Below are 14,195 nucleotides of genomic sequence, written 5' to 3'. Positions count from 1 at the left end.
CAAAGGAGGATTAAGTTCTTAGAGGAAACCATGAAAAGGGAATGCTCTGTAAGCAAATATACCATAGAAATATGAGTTATGACTATTGTTGTCAGCAAAAGTTGTGAAGGGGTGCATCGCTTACAAAGGATTAAAAAGTATTTCCCAGAACCTGGAGAAAATCAAGATTTTTTTCCATTTTAAAAAAGCAAAGCCCAAATTTTAACTGAGAGGCAGCAAAGTGTGGTGGATAGAGAGAGCCAGCTTAGAAGGGAAGAAGACCTATGTTCTAGGTCTACCCCTTCTCTTGCACTGGCTTAAATCACTTAACCTTTCCATGTCCTAGTCAACTTCCTTAGGAAATGTGTCCATCTGTATTTGTGGAGGGAGTTGCCTCAAGAGGAGTTTCTCAAAACAATGAAATCACAGATCCAGTTCTATCCTCATTTAAATTGTCTCATTAGTTGAGGGATGAAATATAGGAAAACTGAATATGATCCTAAAAGAGAGGATCATAGACTTAGAGGTATAAGGGACTTCAGAGGCCACTTTATAAATGAGGAAACTGAGGCACAGAGAGGCTAAGTAATTCTCCCAAAGGTAGTAAGTGGCACAGCTGGGCTATGAATCCAGAACTTCAGACTCCAGATCCAGGACTCTTTCTGCTATTCCATGATGTCATAAATAATTACTATTCAAAATAATTTTAAAAATGCTTTGAATATATTATCATTAGAAGTGGAATTAACCAAGTGAAGTAAACCAAACCAGGAAAATAATATATACAACAAATAATATATACAACAACTGTAATGATATAAATGGAAACAAAAAGAGGAATAAAACAATACAAATGATATAAAATTATAGAAATGAAGCTTGACTCCAAAAACAACATGAGGGGGTACCTCCTTCCACTCCCTCCTCCACTTTCCTACTTATTCATTATATTGGTTGGTTTTGCAGAACTGTTTCTTCCCTCTCTCTTTTTAAAAATTCTTGGTCTTCAGATACCTTCCCCTTCTCAATTTCCCTTAAAGGTACCAGAGAATTCTGGGGATAAGAGTTAAATAGAATGTTCTTGGCCATCAGGCAGAGGGGGTCAGACAATTAGTATTCCATTTAATAAAAGTCTGCTAGATGTGGAAACCCTAGATTTGAATCTCTCTTATTAGAGACACATACTAGCTGTGCGAATACCAGTCAGATCGCTTAACCTTTGCCTGCCTTATTTTCCTTATCTGTAAATTGAGGATAATAAAACTACCTGTAATTCAGGATTGTTAGAGGATAAAATGAGATATCTGTAAAGCATTGTAAATGTTGAAAACTGTCTTTACATGTAATTGGGGAAAAAAAGAACTAAAAAATGTATGGTGCAAGTCTTAAAACTCAATTATTGTTGTTCTTGTTGCTATTATTTTCTTTTCTGGAAGTTGTGTAAGGGAAGGATATTTTGGAAAGTGCAAGAGTTGTAAAAAAAAAATCAAAGATGTGCTCTTAATTTGTAACCCTCTATCATTCAAGTAAGTATCTTCTCCCCTCTTCCCCACATAAGGAAATGCACTGCAACAGGCTTGCTCCAAATACTAGAGCATTTGCTACTGATTCTCCTCTCCCTATCAACCAGAGGACAGAGAATTCTATCTATAAGTCTCTATTAGATACCACTGTATTACTAAGGAGAGGAAATTTGGCAAGGAGAAAAGAACCTGGGAGGAGCCTCCAATGGAAGAAACTGTCCCAGGGCTCTCCTCCATCTAGGGTGTGGTTACCCTGGGAAGCAAACAAGTTTATCCAGAAGTCATACTGAAAGTTTCTTTATTTAGTAGAAGTGAGGGATACTAGGAAACCCTGTGACGTTCACTTCTCTTTTATTTTCAATGTCTGCAGAATAGCTGGGTCAGCTTTCATTTAAATGTTTCCTACCAGCAATGACCACCTGCCACACTGATGGAATTGTACTGGTTTACTCATGATCTTTCTCAATAATAAAATAAATTAATAATATATTATTAATAATTAAAATTATGACTATCAATCTCCTGGGGATCCCTAGGTATCAACTGATTATATTTCCTCTGTTCAAAACCAGGAGAACCCTGGAAGCAGAACAGCTTCTACACAGCCTCTCTTTGGCTGCAGGTTTCATCAAGGAATTTTCAATGCTGACATCCTATGGAGTTTCAGTATGATGAGCTTCTCTTCTTAGCTGTTACAGAGTCCCACTATTTCTGTTCTACAGTAGACCCAAGCTGGTTTCATGTAGTCTTGTTCTCAGGCTTGTGCTGAGGTCTTTGCTTGCTGGGACCAACTGTAACATGGATAGCGCCCAAGAGAAATAAACTGAAATGTCCAAAAAAGCGGAAATATATCCCTTTGGAAGAACAAAAGTCTGACTATAGCCAGGCTACAGGATGAGGGAATGACATCTGTTCTCCACTTGCTTTTCTAAACAGTGGATGGAATAGGCTTCTGGCTAATGTCAGGAATGAGGAGCCCAAATGCTCCCCAATCCAGAGGACATTTTTCTAAAGGGTATATTTGCTTTTTTGCCAATTTAGTTTCCGTCTTTTTCTTTTTTTTTTCCTAACCTTGCTCTGGATTTCTACTTTGGAAGGGCCAGCTATGATGTCTCCTGCCCAGTCCCCAGCAGCCAAGAACTTTGGCAATGGATGTCAGAATTTACTAAATATCCACAACCCTCAGGGAATCTGAGAGGCACTGCAGAGGCACCCATGCAGCTGCTATTTGGAAAAAATATATAACTGTTAGGTTCCCAGAGTTGCTTCTCCCAGAAGATGGAAAGAGGTCTCTACTGTGAGAGCCCCTTCTCTTTTTATTATGTTTTTCAATTTAGAAACGTACTATGAGTTAATAGAGGAAGGGGCCTCCTCTTAGAGACAAAGGATCCTCTTTAGCCCCCACCCATTCCCTCTCCATTCCAAATGAACTACAGTTCCTCTAACAGCCAGGAATTTTAGGATGAGGGCAGTTTGAGGATGATGGAAGGTATTAATTCCACATTTCAGCCTTTTGAGGACGATGGAAGGTATTAATTCCACATTTCAGCCTTTTAAAGATAAGAATAATTCACAGCTCCTTGGTATCAGAAATGGCTTACACAAATTTACCCAAAAGTGTATACCCTATAATAGACAGATGATTCCTTTGCAGACTGGATTATTTAGGATCCTAGACTCTCCATGGAAAAAATTTTTTTTCTGTTTTCATGGGACAGGGGATGGGGTGGGAATTGCCCTTAAAGAACTTTGAACCTATTTGAAAGAACAAGTAGTGAGATGGACACTTCCCATAGGGGATACTCTTGCTTTCCCTTTGGTGATAGGCAAAAGACTTATCTGTGAGCTAGATAAATTCCACATTCTGTTCCATCCAAATAATTTGAAGGGATCAATAGCATAAGTCTTTTAATGATAACGATGATGATGATAAGAATGCCATATCTATCTGAACCCCATTAAAAAGAGAACAAGATAATAATAATAATAACAACAATATTGCCAATATGATTTTCCTTAATTTACTCCCCTTTTCAATCAACTCCAGTGGTTCCCTATAGCCTCTAGGGTCAAATATAAACCCCTTTGTTTAGCTTTTAAGTCCTTAGCAATCTGTACCCAACCTATCTTTCCAGTTTCACTGAGCATTAGTCTTCCTTCCTTCCTTTTTGATCTAGTCAATCTGGTTTCCTCTCTTTTTCCTCACACAAGATCCTCCATTTTCCATTGGTTTCTTTTCCATTAGAGTGTAAGTTCCTCATGTATAAGGTTTGTTTCACTCATTTTTCTTGTATCCCTAGTGCCTACCACAGGGCTGGGTAGACAGTAAACACTAGATAGGAAACACTAATTTCTGTGTTAATGAACCTGGTCCTTCCAGTATTAATAAATTCATGCTGATAAATTGAATGATTTATGTGAAAGCAAGATGAGGTACATATCATCCTCATTGTTCTGTCTGCAGGTAGAGTTATGTTGAAGATGTTTTAATGAACCTACAGAGGATGAGTGTAAAATTCAATACTTTTTATGATCTTATTTTCCTAAACTTTTATTTTAATTTAAAAAGCATTTATTTCTCTCCTTCCAGTTCTTCCAATGAAAAAAAGAAAAACAATGTATATAATCATAAAAAACAAATTTCTACAATGGTCACTTTAAAAAATGTATGTCTCATTCTGCACTTGAAGCATCACTTTTCCACCAGGAAGTTGATAGCATTCTTCTTCACTGATTTCTGGAATTATCATTGATTATTGCACTGAACAGTTAAGTCTTTTGAAGTTGTCTTTGTAATATTGTCATCAGTGTATAAATTGTTCTCCCAGTTCTGCTCACTTCACTTTGCATCAGTTCATATAAGTTTTCCCTTTTTTCTCTGAAGTTTTTTTCTCATTTTTAATGCTACAAAAATATTCTTTTACATTCATGTCATCATAATAATTTGTTCAGTTAATTTATGACCAGTCCTATTCTAGTACTTTTATTTAACTACACAAAACAGTTCTTCTATTCAACTGTACAATGGTCTATGGAATATTAAATAAGAAAGATAATTGCAGGACAGTGACTGTCCTAGGATGATTTTCTATCTGAATTCCATCACACAATATGAGAAGAATGAGATAACAACAACAATGAAGAACTCTTCAAATATCTCTTAAAAGAAAGAAAGCAAAATTATGTGGGGACAAGATGAAATGCCTACCCTCTCCATTTGCTATCTGCTCCTGTCCTTCCTAGAAGATGCTTTCAAATCTTTTTGCAGATGAGTTCACCTCCTCCAACTGTACCCATGTATCCCTTTTCAGCTTCTCCATCACACCCATCTCCCTCCACCCTCTATCCCCTGATTTCTTCCCTGCATTGCTTTTCTCCATTAAATTCTAAGTTCCTATAGGGCAGGGATTGTCTTTGCTTCTCATATTTGTATCCCTAGTCCTTAGTCAGGCACATAACACACACTGAATAAATGTTTATTGACTGACTGATTGATATTCCTTCAAGGCTCTTATTTACTTATAAAAAGCAATCAATTTTTTATTTATTTAAGACAATGGGGTTAAGTGGCTTGCCCAAGGTCACACAGCTAAGCAATTATTAAGTGTCTGAAGCAGAATTTGAACTCAGGGTTGGTGCCCTCTCCACTGCGCCACCTAGCTGCCCCAAAAGGTAATCATTTTACCTACCTCCTTGGATAGTTCAACCAACATCAAATACAAAGACATAACATAGGAAAGCCACTTCCTGCCTGAATAAATATTTCTCTTCAGTGTCCGTCTCATAGAAGATGAGAATGAAGATAACATGATAATAATGAATTTCACAGTAGAGGGTTCAGAAAGGGGATTTAGTCAGTATGGGGAACTAACTCCAAGGAGGGAAACTCCTTACATTGATTGTCCTGTATTGCTAGTCCTGTAGAGGTGTTTGAGTTATAGTATTTTGTTGTTTAGTTATTCAGTTGTGTCTGACTCATTATGACTTCAAATAGGATTTTCTTGGCAAAGATTATGCAATGATTTTCCATTCCTTCTCTAGCTCATTTTACAGATGAGGAAACCGAGGCAAAGTAGATTAAGTTAACTTGCTCAAAGTCACACAACTAGTAAGCATCTGACTGGATTTGAACTCAGGTCCTATCCCCTGAGCTCCCTGGCTGCCTCCAGGGTATAGTATGGAGGTGAAATGGTTTGCACATGATCACAACAGCATTACATGTTTGAAGTAAGCCTCGAACCCAAGTCTTCTTCATTCCAAGGATGGTTCACTGTTCACTCTACCACACTATCCTACTCAAGAGTAATAATTCACATTTCTAAAGCACTTTAAGATTTACCCAATGCTTTCCTCATATCAGCTCTATGAGATAAGGAACATATTATTATTCCCATTTGACAGTTGTTCCAGGCTCAGAGAGGTGAGATGAACTGCCCACAATCATGCAACTGGTCAATGGTGGGAACAAACAGGCAGTCTCTTGACTCTACACCGGGTACTCTGCCTCTAATTCTGCAAGTCTGCTGCAATAGCCTTAACTCTCCATCCACTCCAGTGAATTACAGGGACCCACATCAGAAAGGTCTAGAAAGGTGGAGAAAAGAATGATCTACTAGTTTCAAAACCATAGACTGGAAATCTTGCTCTGTCTCTAGATTGCTGTGTGACCTGAAAAATTCCTTTATTCCCATGGTAACTCATTTTTTTTTTGTACAACAGAAAATGGACATAAAAATAACAAGACCTATCATTTATATAGCACTCTAAGATTTGCAAAGCATCTTACAAATATATCTTATTTGACCCTCACAACAATCTTGGGAGGTAAGTGTTATTATTATCTTCATTTTACCATGAGGAAACTGGAGTACATAAGTGATTTGACCAGGGTCACCAAGCTCTTGGTCAAATTTAAACCCAGGTCTTCCTAACTCTAAGTCCAACACTGTCTACTCTGCCATTTTGCAGTGATTTAGCCCTTCTACACAGCTCAGGATATGCAAAATGAACTTTTTAGAAAACATAAAAATATTTTAAATTACTAGGATGTTCACTTATTTTTTTTGCAGAGTTCTGATTTCATAGTTGTAGCGAACTCCTAGTAAGAAATTTTCCTTTGCTAATTACCAGGATAGTTATCTTTTTGGAGAAGGGAAGAAGAAAAAGTTTAGATCCATGGTTTCATTCTACTAATGCCAGTTAGCAGCTTAGAATCTTAGTTACCAGAGGTACTTAAGAAGGTAAGCAAGCCCAGCGGGACTAGACCAGCTGAGGCTGAATCCACAGCTTCCTTACTCTCAGCCCAACTCTCTAACCACTATCATATTCAGTCTCTCAGGATAGTCATTATCATTTCTAAATATTATTTCCCTTTCTCACTTCCTCCTACCCTTTTATTTTTCTATCTTGTGAAAGAAACTCTAGGGTGGCCTTCAGTCACATCAACTGTACCCATCCCACAGGGCTGGATCAGATGAGAGATCAGATGAGAGAATGTCTACAGGGAGCTCTGCAAACTCTGAAGGGCTATCCACTAGAGTTATTATTGAATGATAGATCTGCACATTTGACTTGCTGTCTTTAATAAAACGCTCATTGTTGAAACTCTTAGCTCATCAGGAAAAAGGAAACTGTATTAAAAAAGCAACAAAACTGCCCACAGATGAAGAAAGCTTCAGGGCTTGGAACTAAAGAGATGTTTTACCTTTTGGAGCTCCATCTTTCACTGGTCCTTCTATCAACCACCAACTAAACAAGAAGCAATTATATTTTAGGCCACTGCCTGAAGACCAATGCTGATAGGGATGGGCAGGGAGAGCCAGTGGTGATCTGATTCTGTAAAGAGACCCTCAAAAATTTTCCTAACTGGTGTCTAACTGCCATGATGAATGGATCCAGGAAGGATGGTTTTCAGAACAAACTTCAAGATGCATCTCATACTTACAGGATAGAGAAATGGGACTGGAAAGAAGTTACCCACCGGGGGTTGGCCTGGACACATTCCTTAGAGTCCTTCTCTCTCTTTCCTTCTTGTGGCTGCCCAATCATGAAGAAGGTGTTTCTGATGGTAGGGAAGTCCTCCAATAGAGCTCTCAAGCTGTTGCAGTAGGCAATGATATGCCCCCGGAGAGAGTACTGGGACATGCGATGATTCAGCCTGCAGAGAAAGTTCAAAAGAAGAGACCCCGTCTGTGATGAGGGTCAAAGAACTGTCTGAGTAGATAAGACCTCAGAGGGCATCCAGTCCAACCTCTCCATTTTATAGAAGAAGAAAGATTAGCTTGCCTAAGATCACCTCGGTAGTAAGGTCAGATGTGAGATGAATGCCAAAGTCAAATCTCTTTCTACTATATAGACTCAACCACAAGAACCATGAGCAGAAGCCAAACTACAGTCTGTGCTTTTCCTTCAATGAACACCTTGATGCAGCTTCTATTGTTAAAAATCTCAAACTGACCCAATTACCCCTCTTGGCTCACCCCTTGCCACAGTCAGTCCCCAAAACAGCAGACATTAGACTAAAGTCTACAAAGCATCAACCCTTAGGAGGATAAAGGGGTACACATATAATGATACTTAGATAGATATTCAACAAAACATCAGTATATCAAAGGCTAGAAGGATACATATGCATACCTAACACATACACATATACATATTCATAGATGTATAGTAGTCTCTTATTTTTCAGTCATCATCAACTCTTCCTGACCCCATTTTGGCAAAGATACAGGTGCAATTTGCCATTTCATTTTATATGAGGAAACTGAGGAAACTAGGGTTAAGGGACTTGACTAGGGTCACATAGTAAGTATCAAAGATCAAATTCAGAAAGATGGGATTTCCTGACTTCAGGCTTGAGACTCTCTACATTGCTACACCCAGATGCCCCATACACACACATACGCTGTGTACATATCAAAGGATCAACATTTAGAAGAATAAAAGAATATATATATATATATATGTATATATATATTTAGATATATATCAAACCATCAACACTTAGAAGACTAAAGGGATATATTATATATGTATATTTAAGTGTGTATATTTTTATATACATATTTATAAATCAAAGCATTAACACTTAGAAACCTAAAGAGATATATATATATGCATATGCATACCCACAACCTTCCACAACCACCTCCTATACACACACACACACACACACACACATACACACACACACACAGGATATAGTGAAATCAACTTTTGTCTAGATTTAAGGTATGATCTAAAATTAAATAAGGAGAAATCCTGTATCAAAATACATCCTATAGGTTTCCCTAGAAAATATGATTTTTCCATCTTTCCATCTTTTAAAGGCCAAAGGAATCTTTGAATTTGAACAGGAACTAATTTAATTGGATGCTAGGAAAGAATAGGTGGAAGGGCATGAATTAAGTGTTTACTGTGCTTTACACAATCTGATGGTGAATGCTATGCAATATGGAAAAATATTCTTTTATGTGTAGTTAGTGGGAAAAAAAAAGTCTGAGGACTGGTAATTGTTGACATTCTCTTCCATGTAACCAAAATATCTTTATATATTACTCTTAAAAGTTACAAGGTAATAAAGTGGCACTGGGGATAGAAATATCAATAAACAAGATGGTCCTTGACTCAAAGAGTTTACATTCTAATAGTGGAAGCCAGACTATATAGGAAAGTGATGGCCAAGAAGCTGTGTTTTGATGATGACTGTTTTGAAAACTGTAATCTCCTGGGAGAATACCCAGGAGTCTATAGTTAAAATGTGAATTCCTAAATTTTAGGAGTACCTCCAGAAGTATGATGGAGTCCTAGGGAGAGTTAATTGTTAAACTTTCAGTGTGGACATTTACATCTCAGAATTGGACAAATGCTACAAATCAAAGCTTGCCTGATTGTTTTTCTGATTGTTGAGACTAAAAGAATGATGGAGAAAACGGCAATAATCCAGATTAAACTTAAATATATGTACTATGTACATTTTCTTTTTTTGAGAGCTGGTTCTTAAACATTTACCAGAGTATTCCTGTTTGTATCTAAATTGCTGAGTTGCAAGTACAGCACAGAACTCATTATAATTTTATGTACTGCATTCCATCAAATTCTTCAGGGCCAAACCCAATGTGAATCTTATTTCCAAATACAGCACTTACTTCTGACAGTATTCTATAATTACTTCTCGCTTGATTTTCCCAATTTCATCCTGTGTCAAAAGAAAATATTTCCTGTATTAATTAATTAATGTACTTGTCATTTGCAACTGCCTATATTCACTTACAGACTTTAAAAATTTCATAAGAATGTTGAATTCCTCTTTCCCAAGGTAATGACAGAGGAGTTCTTTCTGATGTACTCCTGTTCTGGGAGGTCATTTAATAAGTTCATGTCATTTTTCACTTGATGATCATCAAAACTTCTGCCTATTCGAATCCTCTGTCTCTTGGGTTTTTTATTTTTCTTTAGATAATGGGGTTAAATAACTTGTCAGGTCTTCTTGACTCCAGGGCTGGTATTCTATCCACTGCTCCACCCAATTGTCCCTCTTCCGCCTCCTTTATTGTTAATCAGTGACCAAGAATAAGTGAATGATGAATGAGAAAATATTAAGTGCTTACCATACTTCAGACCCTATACAAAGCTCTATGACATCAATTTAAGCTCCTACCCGCAGGCAGGTTGCCTTCTAATAGAGGAACCAATAAAGAGGAGCACAAATGAGGTTGAAGGTTGAAGAATGTGCACAGCAATGTGGTTTAGAAATAACCAGGAAATGATATGGGAACTTGGCATTGGACAAGAGAAGGTCAAAAGTCACTTTTCAGGGTCCAGTAACTCCAGGGCAGAGTCCACTTGGCTCTGGCAGGAGGGGGTAGAGGAGAATGGTTGGAGAGAAAGCAGCAGGGTCTGGCCACTGTTGGTAGGTAGGGCCCTGGTGGAAAGCAAGATAAAGGCATAGTTGTGTCTCCAAGCCCCAGGGGAGGGATCAGGAAATTCCAGTGGGAGAGGGTTAAACATGGGGTATAGACAAAGGAAGAGATGCAGATAGAAATGTAGATAGATATAGATAAAAGAAGGACAGTGTGTTATAGTGACTGGAGAACTAAGCTTGAAGCTGGGAAAGCCAGGGTTCAAGTTGGATCTCTGACACAAATTCACTAGGTAATCCCAGGCAAGTCACTTTACATTTCAGGAAGTATCCTAAGTGCTCATCTCCAATGGTAGGAGGAGGTTCCTCTTTGGGAGCCCTTACACTGATGAAGGCACAAGTTTGGTTAAAAGGAATATGTTATATGCATGCATGCATATAGACATATATGTATAAACATACAGGACAACATGGGTGTGTGCATGTATTTATATGTATTACAATGCACATACATGTGCTTTTGACATCTGGGTTTGCATATGTATGTGTAGATTGCATCTATACGTACATACATACTATTTAAATGTCTGTGTGTGCAGTCTCCCTAAGAAAATGTCTGGTTATTTCTTGTTGGTAAATTAATATGGATTTAAGTGATTTACATGTTTTGTTACTCTTTTTGGAGGGCCAAGAATGATTTTATTTATGTAGGGGAGTTCTGGTTTGAAAATTCTCTTCAAGGAGGTTGATTAAAAAAATTGTTGGGCACTTATATTCCTAGAGAATTATTTGATGAACTAAAAAAATAAAATGACTTGTCCATATGTCAGAGGTAAGACTTCAAATCAGTTCTCTTTTGCTCCAAGGTTGCACCTCTGTGCCATTCTGGTTACTCCACAATTGAAAAATAAATAAAACTGAAAACAAAGTAAGTATCTTTACTATATGTATCATAAAATATCAGTGCTAGAAGGATCTATAAGATACATGATAATGCAACTCAGCATCTTATCACATTGCCAAAGATGAAATTATGAAAAAAGTATTAAAAAACTTCAAATCCTCCAGATCCCCCCTTCATTTTGCAATGAAGAAACTAAAGATCAAAGTGTAATATTGTTTAATATCCAACCCAAATTGAATAGAAGTCCCCCTTCCTTTCAATGCAGACTCACAGCCTTCTTCCCTAGGTTGCCCATGGTCTCCTTCCTTTGGAGGAAAGTATTCAGCATCATGTCACGTAGTCCCAGCTTTTCCAGTTGAATAGACACAAAAGCCTCTGGAGTCCTATCAAATAAACAGAAACTTCTGAGCCCTGCATGTAAAGTAACTGGATACTAGTCAAAAGGTAAATTAGAAACCATTCCAGGCAGACAGGAACACCCAGAAACTGGTAATAGACCAGTTCACAAACAGGTGCCTTTCTTTCCCTGGTTCTATACCTGCTTCAAAGAAGCTTTGCTTTGAGGGGATTATCCTTCCTTCCTTAAAACATCAGAGTATGGGGCAACTAGGCAGCACAGTGTATAAAACATCAGCCCTGGAATCAGGAGGACCTGAGTTCAAATCCAGCCTCAGACACTTAAAAATTACCTAGCTGTGTGACCTTGGGCAAGTCATCTAACCCTATCACCTTGCAAAAACCTAAAACAAAGAAACAAAAAAACCCCCACCAGAGTCATAGGATCACAGATGCAGACCTGATAGACCTTTAGATGCCTCTAGTCCAGCCCTTTCATCTATTTCTGAAGCTTATGGGGTGCCCTGAACTGATTGGACTTCCCAAGACCAGACATGTTAGGTCCAAAGCTCTAAAACCCCAAAATCTGCTCAGTTTGGGGTACTAGGTGGGGAGATGGTATAGATGGTGCCAAGTTCATAACCTCTTATGATGGGATCACAGGGTCAGAACCTCAGAGGCCATCTAATCCAAACTCCTAATTTTACGCAATAAGAAAACTGAGGTCTAAGAAGATTAGATGACTTATTCAAGGTCACATCAGATGTGGGATTTGAGTGGATCCTTTGTCTTCTCTTCCCTACTTTTTTTTCTCTTCCTGTATTTCCTCCTCCAGGAAGCTCGCATAGCCTGTACACTCTCTATTCCCCTATCCTAAAAGGACTTTACTCCAGTCCTCAGGAAGCATGGGAGAGGATCATGGATGCTACCTTAGCAGCAGGGTCCCAGGGGATGACAGATCTCATCATAGGCATTCCTCACATAGGCATCCCCTCCTCTTTCCTTCCCTCTCCCCTTCCCTTCCTTTCTCCCTTTTCTTCCCTTCCTCTTTCTTTTCCTTCTTCCCAGAACAATACTCTTCTTACTATATAATATTGGTCCCAGAGAAAATGTTTTTCATTTAATTAAAGGGACTGATTGGGAACATTTTCTATAACTCTGATGGTTATACCTTTTAGTAGGCTGGGCTCCTGGGGAAAGATTGATGAGTGAGCCTGAGACTTTCGGGGCTGTGGTCAATGATGGACTTTCTCTGTCCTGCCCAGTGCTGCCACTTCCATGGGTTGAATCTGCTCCATCATGGCTCTTCAGAGAAGAACTTGCTTTCTAGAATATTGTAAGAACTGACTTTCATTAGATAGTCTTATGGGACTTGGGACCATGAGTCCTAAAAAAATCTCCTAGGTATATCTGATCTCAAACACTTATTAACATACTCAGGCAATGCCTAGTCATGCTACCAAAAATGAGATTAAGATATAAACACCAACCACATGGCCCCTTAGTCACACAAAGAAGGGGAGGGAGAAGTAAAGGAGAGAAAGTTTTCCCCAAATAAAAGTATGACTGAACAAAGATCTCTCAAAGAGACTCAAGCATGTTGAAGCTCAGTAAATAATGTTGACTGACTTAGCTACTGTCCAAGAATAGGAAAATATTTTTAGAATATGCAAACACTGCAAACGAATGAAGGTAGATTATACCTGTCCACTATCATGTGCAAGGTATGATAATAATAATAATAATAATAATAATAATAATAATGATAATAATAATAATAAGGAGGAGGAAGAGGAAGAGGAGGAGGAGGAGGTGAATAACAGTCTTTATAAAGAGTTTTCTGGTTTTTTTCAAAGCCCCTTACAAATATTATCTAGACTGATCCTCACAACAGCCCTGGGAGGTAAGTGTGATTATTATTCCCATTTTTTCAGATCAGGAAACTGAGGTTGAGGGAGATGAAGTGTTTTATTCATGGTCACATAATTGGATAAAGAGCAATGTGGAAAGCAACATTTTCAAAATTATGAACTGAATTGTGGGCTAAGAAATGTTGAAGACAGTCACAGTATTTTTAATAAACTATTGTCAAACAGAGAGAATATTGCAAAGTGAATATGGTGTTGGACTTGGAGTCAGGAAGAGATGTCTTCAAATCCTGCCTCTGAAGCTCACTATTTATGTGACTATGGGCACATCAAGTAACCTGTCTGTGCCAACTAATCCTAAGATTGTAAATTGCTGATGGGTTCCAAACCTTGATTATGGACATATTGTCTGAAAGGGAAAGCTATTGTTTAGAAATAAAGTGAAATAAAGAGTTTAATATTTGTTTAGCAAGCAGAAGGTCTGGGCTCTATTCCTAGACTGAATACTTATGAGGCCACAGAATTAAGGATTTAGAACTGGAAGGGGAAGTTGAGGTCATTTGAGTGTAACTCTTTCCTTTTACAGATGACAAAACTGAGGCAGAGAGAGAGTAAATGATTTGTCTAGAATCCCAAAGTCTTTTATAACTACAAAACTAGGAGAGTCTCTTTCCTCTGTCTCTGTCTCTGTCTCTCTCTCTTATTGTCTGCCTCACTGTTTC

At 38.1% G+C, this 14,195-nt stretch overlaps 1 protein-coding gene across 2 annotated transcripts in view; it reads right to left on the bottom strand.

Annotated features, from left to right (window-relative positions):
• The window catches only part of LOC141487779 (uncharacterized), a 201,212-nt gene that overhangs the window by 89,110 nt on the left and 97,907 nt on the right, over positions 1-14,195 (bottom strand). For both annotated transcript variants that reach the window (XM_074187305.1, XM_074187306.1), the window contains 4 exons: positions 12,777-12,931; positions 11,541-11,652; positions 9,653-9,702; positions 7,483-7,659 (listed from right to left, as the gene is read on the bottom strand). In XM_074187305.1, coding sequence (XP_074043406.1) covers positions 7,483-7,659; positions 9,653-9,702; positions 11,541-11,652; positions 12,777-12,931 — 494 coding nt within the window. The remainder of the gene's footprint in view (positions 1-7,482; positions 7,660-9,652; positions 9,703-11,540; positions 11,653-12,776; positions 12,932-14,195) is intronic.

Source organism: Macrotis lagotis, chromosome 5, assembly GCF_037893015.1.
Source record: "Macrotis lagotis isolate mMagLag1 chromosome 5, bilby.v1.9.chrom.fasta, whole genome shotgun sequence".
Classification (NCBI taxonomy): domain Eukaryota; kingdom Metazoa; phylum Chordata; class Mammalia; order Peramelemorphia; family Peramelidae; genus Macrotis; species Macrotis lagotis.
This window is presented reverse-complemented; position numbering and strand designations above follow the sequence as displayed.